This window comes from Heterodontus francisci, chromosome 22 (assembly GCF_036365525.1).
Source record: "Heterodontus francisci isolate sHetFra1 chromosome 22, sHetFra1.hap1, whole genome shotgun sequence".
Classification (NCBI taxonomy): domain Eukaryota; kingdom Metazoa; phylum Chordata; class Chondrichthyes; order Heterodontiformes; family Heterodontidae; genus Heterodontus; species Heterodontus francisci.
The window spans coordinates 74,940,927-74,956,724 of record NC_090392.1 but is presented as its reverse complement, the minus strand read 5'-3'; the positions used below and the strand labels follow the sequence as shown (position 1 = coordinate 74,956,724).

The 15,798-nt window shown below is 40.5% G+C and overlaps 1 protein-coding gene across 2 annotated transcripts in view; it reads left to right on the top strand.

The window, feature by feature from the left end:
* The window catches only part of LOC137381450 (D(2) dopamine receptor B-like), a 73,303-nt gene extending 58,331 nt beyond the window's left edge, over window positions 1–14,972 (top strand). The window contains exons 5-8 of one of the 2 annotated variants that reach the window (XM_068054060.1): window positions 370–566; window positions 2,276–2,362; window positions 7,284–7,623; window positions 11,631–14,972. In XM_068054060.1, the coding sequence (XP_067910161.1) occupies window positions 370–566; window positions 2,276–2,362; window positions 7,284–7,623; window positions 11,631–11,827 (821 nt within the window). In that variant the 3' untranslated portion in view covers window positions 11,828–14,972. The remainder of the gene's footprint in view (window positions 1–369; window positions 567–2,275; window positions 2,363–7,283; window positions 7,624–11,630) is intronic. The other variant, XM_068054061.1, reaches the window with a different exon arrangement.
* The last annotated feature ends 826 nt before the right edge of the window (window positions 14,973–15,798 follow it).

Sequence of the window (15,798 nt, the reverse complement as noted above, 5' to 3'; positions counted from 1 at the left end):
ACTTCATTGGCTGTGGACCACAATGGGCATCCTGAGATCATGAAAGATGTTATATAAATGCAAGTCTTTCAAGGGAGGAGTGGGGGAAAATGGAGGGGAATTGAACCTCTTGTCTTTTTGTTATTAAAATCATCAACAAAAGTTGTGTTATTCAAGACATTGCTTCTGAAATTATTTACAGCAGGAGATGCTGAGTAGATGCCACTGTTGTTCAAAGCCAAGAGGAGTCCTGACTTAGAATATAATGGATGCCTCGCAACAGTAGAGTCTGATGTTACATTTTTCACAAAGCCAAACTTAGAGCAATATTATGCAACACTTCTATTCAGTGACAGTGTGAATAATCTTTTGATCATTTCTAAATTACAGATATCAGGGACGATGCCATCTGCACCATTATCAATCCTGACTTTGTTGTCTACTCATCCATTTTCTCGTTTTACATCCCTTTCATTGTCACACTGCTGGTGTACGTCCAGATTTACGTGGTTCTGCGGAAAAGGAGGAAGCGTGTGAACACGAAGAGGAGCAGCAGGTTTGAGTCGGAAATTCGAGCACCATTGAAGGTAAACTGTCATGGCAAGGTGACATAGCATATTTGTCCGATTTTATTTTGCATCAAATTGACAGTTCCGGGTTCAAGCTCCTTCCAAAGATTTAGACACATGGCCAAGTCTGGCACTTCAGTGTGCTATTGAGGGACTGCTACATTGGTGGAGGTAACGTAATTTAAACAGGATATTAAATGAAGGTGCTGCCTCCATGTTACCATTATTACAAGAGGTTTTATTTTTGTACTAAAATCTTAGAATTCTGTGTGTTTTTAAAAACTGAAAAAAGTGTTTTCAGTGGACCTGGACACCTGCAAATAGCTGGAATGTTTGGATGTTGACTTTGTATACACATGTATAGGAAAAGTAAGCAGTTTCAAGGAAACAGCAAGGAGTTTTCACCTCCTAACAGCAACACTTTGAATGACAGGGGAGACATTCTGTCTGGTCACGTGATCAGCTCAGGAAGGCTCTTTGCTTTCACATTGGGCTTTTAAAAAAGAGCGAGTTGGACAAAGAGCAGGCATTTGAAACTTTGACCTGACCTGCCTGAAGGCTAGAGAAAAAGACCTGTCTCTGTCAAGGAAACCTGCATCTCTTGAAAAAAAATCCTGCATTTGAAAGGTGGCAGATTCCTATTGCCTCCTGTCTCTGAAGAATTCCTGCATCCAGTGTGGTTCCGGTTGCCTCTTGCATTTTGGGAAATCCTGGAACCTGAACAAAGCTTCTACAGCAGTGTTGCTGCTGTGAGTCCTGAGCAGACCTGTTGCTACACCCCTGCTGAAAGACCTGTGCGACGCCTGTTGTAGTCAGATTTCCTTGAATGCCTACCCATCAAAGACTGTTCATCAACCTCGCCTGGAGAGACTGCGACTGGCATCCGACTATTCAACTCTGGGGCACCTCACCCAACTGAAGATTTCCTACCAGAACGTGACAAGCTGATTTATTTTTATTATTCCTTCTATTCCTCAGAAACAGCTGTAAACCATAATCCTTTTTCCCCAGTTAACCGTTTTTTTTAAATGTATGTGTGTGTGCATGAGGGCTAAGGAACTAAGGAGCTTTTCATTTAGATATAGATTTATCTCATTAGTAGTTAAGACTTCTTATTTTCTTACTGATAAATAGTTAATGTTGTTGTTGGTTAAAAAAACCTGGTTTGGTGTGTTTTATTCTGGAGAACAAATATAGTGTCTAATTTGCTATTCTTCAGTAGGTGGGAAAATTTTTTGATATGCTGTGACCTGTGGAGCAGTGGGACTGAATTAAAAGTGCATTTCCTCCGCCTTGTTCATAACAACATGGATCTATTGTATGTTAAATGAATTCATGGCACTATGGGAAGAGCAGAGAATTCTCCTGGTGCCTTTGGCAAAACTCCTCCTCTAACCAACTTTACCAAAAATACATAATCTGGTCAGTCACCTCATTTCTATTAGTGGTCTATTACTTTTTACAAAATCACTGTCTCATTTGCCTCGGCAACTGTGCTGCACTCCAAAGTAATTCGTTGTGCACCAACCAGGTTGAGAGCCCTTAATGCAGTTCAGTAAATAAGTCTAATTTTCCATCACTTTAATGAGGATTTTGTATTTCAGTGTTATGATATCAAAGTAATTTACAAATTAGGTGGTGAAATGTGCAGGAGAATATACAAAATGAGAAAAAAAACCCTCAGAATTCTCTCACTGCTGGAATAAACATTCTATTTGTACATTTAGGATAAATGTACCCACCCGGAGGATGTAAAGCTGTGCACAGTAATCGTGAAATCAAACGGGAGCTTCCCAGTCAATAAAAAGAAAGTGGTGAGTATTAATAATTCTATTAACGTGTTGACTTATTGCAGTTATAGTTCAGCTACCAATCGCAGACCAGTGCGATATACAATTGGAAAATTATAAGTGTGCACGACTGTGGGTCACCCAAATGTTACCATAAAGGTGTGCGCTAATTTGGGCCCACATGCCGAGCTCAACTCCTTGTTGATTAAATTGTATCAGGCAAGCACAGGTTGAGCCATCTTTCTCCACATGATCAATGAAAGCTAATTTGGTCTCCCAGGACTTCTTGCTAGTGTTGTGTCATTGTACAGCTAGAGTCAATGTAAAAGTGATACTGTATTTGAACTCTTTGTTAAATGTAATTCACTCTAAAAGTAGATGAGAGAATCATACACTGCAGAAGGCAGCCACTGCTGACTCTTTGAAAGAGCTATCCAATTAGACCCACTCCCCTGATGTTTTCCTATAGCCCTGAAATATTTTCCCCTTCAAGTATTTATCGAATTCCTTTTTGAAAGCTACTACTAAGTCTGCTTTCACTGCCTTTTCAGGCAGCGCATTTCTGGTCATAACTTGCCACAGAAACTAATTTCTCCTCTTCTCCCCTCTGGTCCTTTTGCCATTATATGAACATATGAACATAGGAATTAGGAGCAGGAGTAGGACACTCGGCCCCTCGAGCCTGGTCTGCCATTCAATAAGATCATGGCTGATCTGCTTGTAACCTCGACTCCACATTCCCGCCTACCCCCGATAACCTTTCAGCCCGATAACCTTTCACCCCTTTGCTTATCAAGAATTTATCTACTTCTGCCTTATAAATACTTAAAGACTCTGCTTCCACCGCCTTTTGAGGAAGAGAGTGCCAAAGACTCAGGACCCTCAGAGAAATAATTTCTCCTCATCTGTGTCTTAAATGGGCGACCCCTTATTTTTAAATAGTGACCCCTAGTTCTAGATTCTCCCACAAGAGGAAATATCCTTTCCACATCCACCCTGTCAAGACCCCTCAGGATTTTATATGTTTCAATCAAAACGCCTCTTACTCTTCTCAACTCCAGCGGATACAAGTCCTAGACTGTCCAACCTTTCTTCATAAGGCAACCTGCCCATTCCAGGTATCAGTCTAGTAAACCTTCTCTGAACTGTTTACAACTCATTTACATCCTTCCTTAAATAAGGAGACCAGTACTGTACACAGTATTCCAGATCTGATATCACCAATGCCCTGTATAACTGAAGCATACTTTTGTACTCAACTCCACTCAGAATAAATGATAACATTCTATTCACTTTGCTAATTACTTGCTGAACCTGCATACTAACCTTTTGCGATTCATGCACGAGGATATCCAGATCCCTCTGCATCTCAGAGCTCTGCAATCTTTGCAGTTTCACATTTTCCCACATTATGCTCCATTTGCCAGCTCTTTGCCCACTCACTTACCCTATCTATATCCCTTTGTAGCCTCCTTATGTCCTCTTCACAACTTACTTTCCTGTATATCTTTGTGTTATCGGCAAATTTAGCAACCATATCTTCAGTCCCTATATCCAAGTCATTCATATAAATTGTAAAACGTTGAGGGCACACCACTCATTACATCTTGTCAACTAGAAAATGACCCATTTATGTCTACCCTCTGTTTTCTGTTAGCTCGCCAATCTTCCGTTCATGCCAATATGTTACCCCCTACACCATGAGCTTTTATTTTCCACAATAACCTTTGATGTAATACCTTATCAAACGCCTTCTGGAAATCTACGTACAGTACATCCACCAGTTCCCATTTATCCACAGCACATTTTACTTCTTCAAAGAACTCCAATAAATTGGTTAAACATGATTTCCCTTTCACAAAACCATGTTGACTCTGCCTGATTAGCTTGAATTTTTCTAATGTCTTTAATGCTAGCTTCTAACATTTTCCCTAAGATAGATGTTAAGCTAACTGGCCTGTAGTTTCCAGCTTTCTGCCTCCCTCCCTATCTTAAAATCAGTGTCCTCTGGGTTTCACCCTATCTACTCTATGAAAAGCATTATGATTTTTGAATACCTCTATTAAATCACCTTAACCTTCTCTGCTCTAACGAGAACACTCCCAGATTCTCCAATCTCTCCATATAACTGAAACCCCTCATCCCTGTGGAAGTATTTTTTTCAGTTTCCGCAACATGAATATTTTGTGGACAACTCACTGCTGAATAGATTACATTCTGTCCTTGTTTACTGGGCAGCAGCTCTGTGGTGATACTGGAGGAATTGGAAGTTAAACAGATTTGCTTATTGAAAAGTGACTCAGACATTTTTTTTGATCAGTTTAATTGGTTAACATTAAAGCCCCCTCACAGGAATACATGAAGATATACTGATAAGAAGCACTATTCAATCTTGTTGAGCTTATCCATCCATCCAAAACAAGCTACAGTTGCCCAGCATCTCTTTAATGAGACTTTTTGCCTCCACTTTTATACTTAAAACTCCTTTCCAAGTGTTAATCACTATTTGTGTAGAGTAAGCTCCTGAAATTGGTCTTAAATTTGCCTTTCGAAAATTTGAACCACTGCCCGTTGTTGTAGCAGTGCTCCAGGATTTCCTTTTCTCTGTTGTTTATCACCTTACTAGCTGATCTCCTCTGTTGTTGCTCAGTGATCAGCCCACTGTAGCATGCTTGTGATGTTTTAGCTGCAAACACAGAGCCGTGTTTAACGTGGCCTGTCCCTTTAACTCTGCGGCTCGTGTACTCTCTGGTGGGCGAATCAAGAATGAGGGGACATATACTTATAAAGCTAGGCCATTTAGGAAGGAAAGTAGAAAGCACGTTTTCACCAAAATGTAATGGGAATATGGAAATCTCTCCACCAGCAGGCTGTGAATGCTGGATCACGGAGCTCTCAGGACTGAGATCAATAGATTCGTGTTAGTTGAAGATATCAAGGGATCTGTAGCTAAGGTGGAAAAAGAAGGTTGAGGTACAGATCAGCCATGATCCAATTAATGGCACAGCAGAACTGAGGGATTGAATGACCTCCTTTTGTTCCTAATTTAGAAAGGAAAGAAGAAACATAGGAGCAGGAGTAGGCCATTCAGCCCTTCCAGCCGGCTTCGCCATTCTAGAACATCTAACTCAATGTCATATTTCCGCACTATCCCCATACTCCTTGATGTCATTAGCAACTAGAAATCAATCGATCCCTATCTTGAACTTATTTAGTGACTGAGCTTCCACCACCCTCTGGGACAGAAACTCGGAAATATTACAATTGGTCCCCACATCCAAATCATTGCTATAGATTGTGAACAGCTGGGGCCCAAGCACTGATCCTTGCGGTACCCCACTGGTCACAGCCTGCCTACCTGAGAATGACCCATTTATTCCTATTCTCCATTTTCTGCCTGTTACCCAATTCTCAATCTAAGCTAGTATATTACTCCCAATCCTATGTGCTTTAATTTTGCTTAGTAACTTCCTATGCAGACTTTAGCAGAAACCTTCTGAAAGTCCAAATACACCACATCCACTGATTCCCCCTTGTTACAACTGAGGCGGGAGCAATGCACTGTCAATTCAGTCCCATCACTCCACAGGTCGCAGCATATCATTAAAGTTTTCCCACCTAACTGGAAAACAGCCAAATTAAACACTCTAGAAACCCCCAGAATAAAATACACCAAACTAGGTATCTTTAGACAACAAATTAACTATTTATTAAATCACTAAATCTTAAATACTATTAAGATAAACCCATGTCTAAAGACCTTATAACTTCTTACTTAATCTAAGCCTCCCCATGCATACACACATACATTCAAAAACTAACAATGGTAACCGTTTTTTTCAAAAAAAAAGTGTTTCTTAGGAATAAAATAAGTAGCTGGGTTGTAAGTCCTGGTAAGTTATATTCCCGGTTGATGAGGTATCCCAGAGTAGAGTGGCCAGGTGCCACTCGAGGTCTGTAGGCAAATTCGCCAAAACAGTTTTTTAAAATAGGCAAAGTATTTCAGCTGCAGCAGGCGTCACACAGTTCTTTCAGTGAGAAGCACAGCAATATGTCCACTTGGATTTTAAAATAGGCAGTCTTTTGAGAAAAATTTTTCTGAGAATTCCAGCAAACAAATGGGTAATAGAGAGAGTTACTTCTGTAGCAGACTTCTTAGAGTTTCGAAATAAAACAAAATTTACTGCTTAGAACAATGCAAATTGTTCTTTTTCAGGGGTTTATTCCTCCATAGGCAAACACAGTCTGAGCTCAATGCCGATTTTTTCTGCTGAGAAATAGACAGCTTCTTTTCAGTGTACAGCATGCTTCGTTTGTCTCCAGCTCAAATTGGTTTTAGCTGGTTTTTACACACAGTTAAAAGTTACAGTACACCATGTGACCTTCTCTCTCTCCTGCAATGGCTTAGGAACAGGTGCAGCTGGCACACTGTGCCCACCAACTTAGTTTTAAAGGCACGCTGATTTAAACAGAGGAGAACAAAAAAGTTCCATGACATCCTTATCCACTCTGCTTGTAACATCCACAAAAAACTCTTAACAAGTTTGTCAAACATAATTTCCCCTTCATAAATCCATGTTGACTCTGCCCAATCAGACCATTATTTTCTAAGTATCTAGTAATCACATCCTTTATAATAGATTCTAGTATTTTCCCAACTACTGACGTGAGGCTAACAGGTCTGTAGTTCCCCGTTTTCTTTTTCCGTCCTTTCTTAAACAGTGGGGTTATACTTGCAACCTTCCAGTCTGCAGGCACCATTGCAGAATTTGTAGAATTTTGAAAGATGATAAAGATTTAAAAACAACTGACATGTTATCTTGATGTAGATTTGCTATTCAATGTCCTCACAGGGTCCATTCGTACTGACATTTATTTTCAGTGGCCTAACATGCACATTGCATATTTATTTGGTTTTGTTTTGGGATATTTGATCCTGGTTCAGGAAGCAGTCAACCACCAAGAAGATATGGAGATGGAGATGATGTCATCTGCCAGCCCACCGCTGGAGAAGCCCAAGCTCAGAATGGCAGGGGTCAACCGCCAGCTGACTGTGCCTGCTCCCTCCAATCAAGGCGCCTGCTCTAGTCTGCCATCACCTGGGGGCAGCCCGATAAAAGGTGAGAAGAACGGACACCCCAAAGATATAACCAAAGCACCCAAAGCTTTTGAAATCCAATCGTTGCCGAATGGCAAAACAAGAACTTCACTCAAGACCTTGAGCAAAAGGAAGCTGTCCCAGCAAAAGGAGAAAAAGGCAACTCAGATGTTGGCCATTGTCCTCGGTTAGTACTGCCCTCGCTTCACTCATTTCTTTAAGGAGGGGTTGACACAAGTGCGTTCGCTCATATTCCTTGCTGATCATTTGTTATACTGGTATCTTGTTGCTCCTCTAAATGGAATGGCAAGATGTCTCACCTTCTGGTCAACACCGTTTGTTGGATGACTATGGACTCCCACCACCAATACCAGATCGCAGTGACCTCTCCCTCCTCATTAAGGGTCTGATGCAGAATGAGTTTGGAAAGTTTAAACCAAGCACCTGTTGTATACGCAAGAGCTTAAAGCTAACAGCTTTAGAATTGGAGAAAAAAAATAGTCCCGTTCCCTCATGACCAAACTATCTTCTTACAAAATGTAACATAGGTCTAGCAATATTGCTTCAAAGATAGATCTCAGCTCGAATCACTCGCTAGGGATGAGGTGGTTAAGGGGTCATTTGATTGAAATGTTAAAATAATTGACAGGGAAATTAGTAAATGACTTTTACAGCCAGGAAAGAAATCCAAAAAGAGGGATCATCTTAAAGTTCCAAGCTAACTCAGTTATAGAAAGAACAGTTGGAGACGGTGGTGTAGTGGTAATGTCACTGCACTAGTAATCCAGAGACCCATGCTAATGCCCTGGGGACCCGGGTTCAAATCCCACCACGGCAGCTGGTGGAATTTAAATTCAATTGATGAAAAATCTGGAACTGAAAACTAGTCTCAGTAACAATGCCATGAAACTATCATTGACTGTCATAATATCCCACCTGGTAGGGAAGAAAATCTGCTGTCCCTACCTGGTCTGGCCTACATGTGACTCCAGACCCACAGCAACGTGGTTGACTCTGAAATGGCCTAGCAAGCCACTCAGTTCAAGGGCAATTAGGGATGGCCTTGCCAGCGATGCCCACATCCCATGAAAGAAAAACAAAATTACATAGAAATGGCAGTACAGTAACAGGCTATTCAGCCCAACTGGGCTATGCCAGCATTTATGCTCCACACTGCACGAGCTTCCTCCCACCGTACCTCATCTAACTCGATCAGGACATCCTTGTATTCCTTTCTCCCTCATGTGCTTATCTAGCTTCCCCTTAAATGCATCAATGCTATTCACCTCATTACTTCTTGTGGTAGAGAGTTCCACATTCTAATCACTCACAGGTAAAGAAATTTCTCCTGAATTCCTTATTAGGTTTATTAGTGACTATTTTACAATTATGACCCTCAGTTTTGGCCACCCTAAAAAAATCTTCTGTGTCAACCTTATCAAACTCCTTTATAGTTTTAAAGACCTCGATCAGGTCACCCCTCAGCCTTCTCTATACATATTAGCTTGGCTTAGCAGCCGCAGCTCTGCATGGAGAGATATCTCCACAGTGTCCTGGCCAACATTTATCCCTCAGCCAACATCACCAAAACAGATTAACTGGTCATAATCTTGGATGTTTGCGAGACCTTACTGAGAGTAAAATTGGCTGCTGTCTCTTTTTACAAAGCAGCAGGGACTACATTTTAAAAGTAATTCAATGGTCATGAAGCATTTTCAAACATCCCAAGGATGTGTAAAGTCTTAATCAAAGCAAGGCTTTTTCTTTAAGTAGCAAAAGCTATATGTTTAGATCAACTGGTTAACTGTCAAACAAGAGATTTGGCACTGTAACTTTCTATTACATGGCAATAGTTCAAATGGATAATCTGCAGTGTGCTTCTGTATTTATGTCCTTATTTTCTCTGCACAGACTCTCTCTACTTCAATTAGACTCAGGTGTCAGCCAGATGTGATCAAATAAATAACTTTTATTCACCATTAAAGAGATTCCATTCATTCAGCCACATAATAAAAATTGAATGACAAGATTCATATTCTGTCAACAAGTGAAAAGCTGCACATCTGCCTCGCAATTTGGTCCATGTTTCTGACATATTTAGAAGTACAAAATCATTACAACTATAATACTTTTCAGAGAAAAAGAAAATTCTAGGTCTTGCCTACAAAACGATCAAATAAGCAGACTTATTCATTGGAACAAAAGATAGGTTTTCATACTTAAAATCAGAAACTCTAACTTAAGGAAGTACTTGCTTCATTCCATTTTGACCAAACATCACTGCAAGATGAATTATTATCACCAAAGCCCTCCTTCTTATACATCATGGCTACATTCAGGACTATTTATAGAAGACATCCCTCCCTATTTGAATGATGGTACAGTCAAGTGTGTCGTGAGGGTATATTAAGGTACAGAGAATATACTCACCATTTATTTTAAGGCTAGTGTGTTCCCTGCTTTTTTGGCAGCATGTAATTGAGGGTATACTGAGCATCAGCATCATCATTAGTGGTTACCCTAAGGCAGATACTGGGTCAAGTCTCTCTTATCCAAACCTTTCTTCCGTGCGCATCTCTGTTCAGTTCTCCATACAATCGCCCATCCTTCGGGAGGTCCAAATGCATCCTTCTTTTCCTCCATCTTTATCTTTTTCCTTCTATCCATCCTTCCAATACCTGTTACAATATCCTGTCCCTCCTCAGTATGTGCTCAAACTGATTCCTTTAAATATACTCAAAATACTTGGTGCTACAAAATAAAGTTTTACCACAATACAGTTCAAATTTCCAGGCTTCAACATAACCGCCTTCTTTTGTGATACGTCGAACAATCCTATCTTCCAACCTTTTCTCTAATGTCACCATTTTCAATCATTTTCAGCATCATTAAACAACATTAACAACGCTAGCATTGAAAAAAACTTTATAAATTATGTTTACACACACCATTATGCTTCTTGTGCACAAGGACTTTATAAACATTCTGTATACAAAAGACACACATAGATGCAAACACATATACTGATGTCCAAAATGCTGCAGAATGTACAAAATGGTGTCAAAACTCAAAGTGAACTGGAGGGTGGTGCACTAGAATGGGGGAGGGCGTGCACATTCAATTCGCCCCTCCCCCTTTAATAAAATAAATCACATTCATGATGTGCATTGTACCCAGTCCTAAATGTGCCATATATCTCTCGGTATAATCCTTCCAGAATTGAAGGCTGATCATTGATGATATCATCGGGGACCCTGCCTATCAAAAGCTATGGCAATGGCATGGTGGCCCCACAATAAAACTCATAGAAGTAAAGACTCATGGAATGAGTAAAGGTCATTCAGTTTATTGCTCTATAAACTATGTACAATCTATCTGATCAAGATTCTACCCAGCTCATTTAATCTCCTGAGGGACTGTTCTGTATAAATACAGCCTGATCCTCAAAGGGCAGAAAAACTCTCAAATATTCATCTATCCTCACTTTTCCACACAAAATTCCTCCTGCTCCAAGCAGCACAGGGACCAGCAATTAACCCAGGGGTTTTAAAGTATCTCACACCATTGATCGCCAAAATGTTTTTTAAACAACAATTTTCATTTATATAGCACCTTTAACATAGTAAAACGTCCCAACGCACTCCACAGGAGTGTAATCAAACATAAGTTGATATTGAAACAAAGAAGGAGACATCAGGAAAAAAAGTATGTTTTAGGAAGTGCCTTTAAGATAAGAGAAAGGTGGAGAGGTTTAAGGAGAAAATTCCAGGGCTTAAAACCTAGATGCTGAGGGCATTGCTCCCAATGTGTGATGGAAATTGGGGATGCACAAGAGGCAACAAAGAGTTCTGAGAGGGTTAGAGGAGAAGGTTATGGAAGTAGGGAGGGCGTGAGGCAATGGAGGAATTTGAACACAAGGATGAAAAATATAAATTTGAGGCATCAATAGACCAGAAAATAATGTAAGCCAGTGAACAGTACGGTGATGGTTAAACAGAATGTGTTAGGAAAGGGGCACAAGAGTTTTGGATGAGCAGAGAGCAGAAAATGGGAGGCCGGCCAGCGGAGCATTAGAATTGTCTTCATTAGAAGAGTCTAGAAAATAAACAAACAGTTTCCTCCAAGGTGTCAACAGATTTCAAATGTATTTTGTCTTCAATGTTGAATACTAATATCTGCTTCTCTTGTTTCTAGGTGTCTTCGTTATATGTTGGTTGCCATTCTTCATCACCCATATCCTCAATATGCACTGCACAAAATGCTACATCTCTCCAGCAATGTACAGTGCTGTCACCTGGCTGGGATATGTCAATAGTGCTGTGAATCCAATCATTTACACTACCTTCAATGTGGAGTTCAGAAAGGCTTTCATCAAAATCCTCCACTGCTGAAGAACATGCCCAAAGGATGTAATTGTGCCACATTTCTTCTAACCTCCACCCTGAAAGTGTACAGAGATAACTTTGTACGCTCTCCTTTAAAAACGAACAGTATCTAACTCATGTGTCATTATGGACTAGAAAAAGAATGGAGAAAACAGAAAATTGTTCATTGAGGACACTATGGGGCTTTGTGCCTGTTCACCTCTGATGTCAGCTGTCCTTCAGCACTCAGAGTCAACACCATGATGTAAAATAAGTCCATCCGCATGGCTAGAAATTTCCATGTAATTACTACTCCATGACTGCCAAAGGTTGGTTTAGGGTCAGTGAACTTTGCTATCTGGTGGATCAATGGACTAAACATCAGATTCTTAAAGACACCTTCCTCTTGTCCACTTCAAAACACTAACTTGGAGCATCAAGAACCTCTGCCCAGCAACAAGCCAACATGAGATAGTGGCCCAACACGGAAATATAAGGATATGAAGAGTTTATGTTATACCTTGAATGTAATTACTGAAATTAGTATTAGTATTGGACCTAGGAAAAATTTGTTATTTGAATTATTATGGACTGGTTGTCTGGGGCAGTGTTTTCAATAACAGATTCAAAACCCTGAAATCAGTGTTCACGTAGTCCAACCACAACAGCTCTAAGACTGGTCAGTGTTTGTTTAAATCTTGCTTAGAAATGATGTACTGAAGATAGGAATGGCATAAGGCTCTCCAGAGGTGAGCAAACCAGATGCGCGACAGGCCAAACTAAACTGCGCACAAACTCCTGCCAAGTCAAGTTAAAAATGTAAATCTCGCCATGCCCCTTTTCTCATATGTAGAATAAAGATAAGCTGAAAGCATCATAAACTTGTGAAAATTTGATATCAGCAGTTGATCTACTACAATTTGTCTCAGTATCCCTCCTCTAGCAAGGGAAAATATCATCTCGAATTCCCATTCCTAAACCAAGGATTCTTCCTGGAAACAGGAGTGGTGTGAGTGTTAAATGAGGCTATGAAACCCTCCAAGGTCAGAAAGCCTGTTGACACTCATGTCAAGCTGCCCATTTCAAGAATGGTCAATTGAGTACCTTCAGCACATGGACTGCAGTGGTTCAAGGAGGCAGCTCCACACCCACTTCTCAAGTGAATGGACAGTACATGCTGACCCTGCCAGCGATGCCTAGACCCTGAGAATTAATTTTTTTTTAAAACTTGAGTGAGGTACTGAAGGGCATCAATGCCTGTAAATCCTACCCTGGCAAGATTCAACAGAATGAAGGGAAGAATATTCAGAAAGAAATAGAACTACTGACAGTGCAGTTCAAGCAGGTTAGAGGCAACATTGACAGTTTTAGAGATTAATATTGATACTGTGAATTAATTCCCTGGAATCATATTTTATACAATTCATTGGGTTGTGGGATATTGTATTCTACTTCAGGCATTTTTTTGACAGTGTATGGTACTTCCTTAATGCTTGGTGCAGTTTCAGAAAAGGGCAGTGATGTTTCATGATTTCAGTAAAAGGGCATTAATGAAATTCACGAGAGTTTGTAAAGAATTTGTAGCCATTATATATCAACTAGATGGAACTAGATCAATGGCACCACCTTAGGTCTCTAACACCGCCACTCACCTAAACATTGGGAAAATAGAAAATATTGATGATTCATATCCAAGTCAGGATTATAAAGCTGAGTGTCAGATCACCAAGACCAGCACTGATATAAGAATTAAGGAATTGATTTTCAGACGATTAGTTATTAAGACACTTTAGACTAGAGGTGTTCAAACTGTAGACCTGGAAATCTGGCGCTCAAAGCCTGGGCAAATCAGTCTTATTTGTGCCTATATTTCATACTTGCTAGTTTATCCTGTTTGAATTTCTTAGTGCCTGCATGCTTAGTCCTGCTGTCTGCATCAGAACACTGAGGGCTGTATGGTATCCACAATGGGTGGCACAGTGGTTAGTACCGCAGCCTCACAGCTCCAGCAACCCGGTTCGATTCTGGGTACTGTCTGTGCGGACTTTGCAAGTTCTCCCTGTGACTGCGTGGGTTTCCGCCGGGTGCTCCAGTTTCCTCCCACAGCCAAAGACTTGCAGGTTGATAGGTAAATTGGCCATTGTAAATTGTCCCTAGTGTAGGTAGGTGGTAGGAGAATGGTGGGGATGTGGTAGGGAATATGGGATTAATGTAGGATTAGTATAAATGGGTGGTTGTTGGTCGGCACAGACTCGGTGGGCTGAAGGGCCTGTTTCAGTGCTGTATCTCAAAATAAAATAAATAAAAATATATCTAAGTTAACAGCAGCATTGATTTAAACATTATGAGGGCGAAACTGGTCCACATCGGCAGGGCGCAAATGGGCTCATATCAAAGTGGCAGCCGATTTTTCACCCTGCCAGTTTTTATTTTCAATTGACTTGGAAAATATTGTCAAGATTTTTAATTTCAAACCAAGTGAGACGAGTAAACTCCAAAAAGAGTTTGAACTATTGTTCTGTGAACTTCATGGAAGGAAGATCATGCGTGGTGAAAAATCAGCTGTCAATTCACTAAGAGCCCATTTCACGTTTCTGGCATAGGCTAATTTCAACCCCTATATGAGGTCCACAAGTCTTCATAATATACACCTAATCTGTCAACAAGGACAAAAAATGCTTGGACACAATAGACAGGCATACCGCAGGACTGTGCAGTCAGATGTCAGGTGAAATTATCCAAATTTGCTGCCTCAACAAGTGGAAACAAAATAATTGAGCTATGTGAAGATGGGAAACAGAAAGAAATGCCAGAATTCAAAGATGACCACATTTTTTAACAAGTTGAGTTATTTGTTCTAGTCAAACAATTTTCTGTACAAAATGTGCTCCCCCACCCAACCACAGGAAGGTAAAGGCTTAGATCATGATGACACATCAGGTCTACAAAGCTAAGATTGCATGGAGTGCCTGGTATTGTTTGAATATATCAAATACCTCCAAGGTTGGCAAGGATGAAATTTGATTACAAAGAAGCCAAATTGTAAAGAGACAAAACAAAAATCAGAGGCTTGACTGGCTGAACTACATTGTTTCTAAACATTTCTAACTTCTAGATAAGAAAGCCAGTATTTTCCAGATTCCTAATTGCTTGGTAAGCCTTATTGAGTGATTTCCATCAGTTTACCTATCTAGTAAAAGTATAACAAAAGCATTGTTCACAATGTTAACTTTTTTGCAAAAAAAGTCATGAAAGCACATGAAAATATTCTTCTGCTCTATCTGAACTATATAAATTATTCTCTATCTGATTGGCATCTGCATTATTCCTTTTCGATACAACTGTCATCCAAAGAAATGAATTGAACATTGTACTTGTCTTCACAGCGAGCCAATTTTGTCTAGACCTGCTCAACCCAACGTTGAGGCAACTACAAACTTGGAGGACAATGACAAGTCACAGGAAGACTGAAGGCACTGGATACTGCAAAGGCTATGGGCCCTGACAACATTCCGGCAATAGTACTGAAGACCTGTGCTCTAGAACTTGCCGCGCCACTAGCCAAGCTGTTCCAGTACAGCTACAACACTGGCATCTACCCGGCAATGTGGAAAATTGCCCAGATTTGTCCTGTACACAAAAAGCGGGACAAGTCCAACTCGGCCAATTATCGACCCATCCGTCTACTCTCAATCATCAGTAAAGTGATGAAAGGTGTCATCAACAGTGCTATCAAGCAGCATTTGCTGAGCAATAACCTGCTCACTGACGTTCAGTTTGGGTTCTGCCAGGGCCACTCAGCTCCTGACCTCATTACAGCCTTGGTTCAAACATGGATAAGAGAGCTGAACTCAAGAGATGAGGTGAGGTGAGAGTGACTGCCCTTGACATCAAGGCAGCATTTGACCGAGTATGGCATCAAGGAGCCCTAGCAAAACTGAAGTCAATGGGAATCAGGGGGAAGATTCTCCACTGTCTGGAGTCATACCTAACGCAAA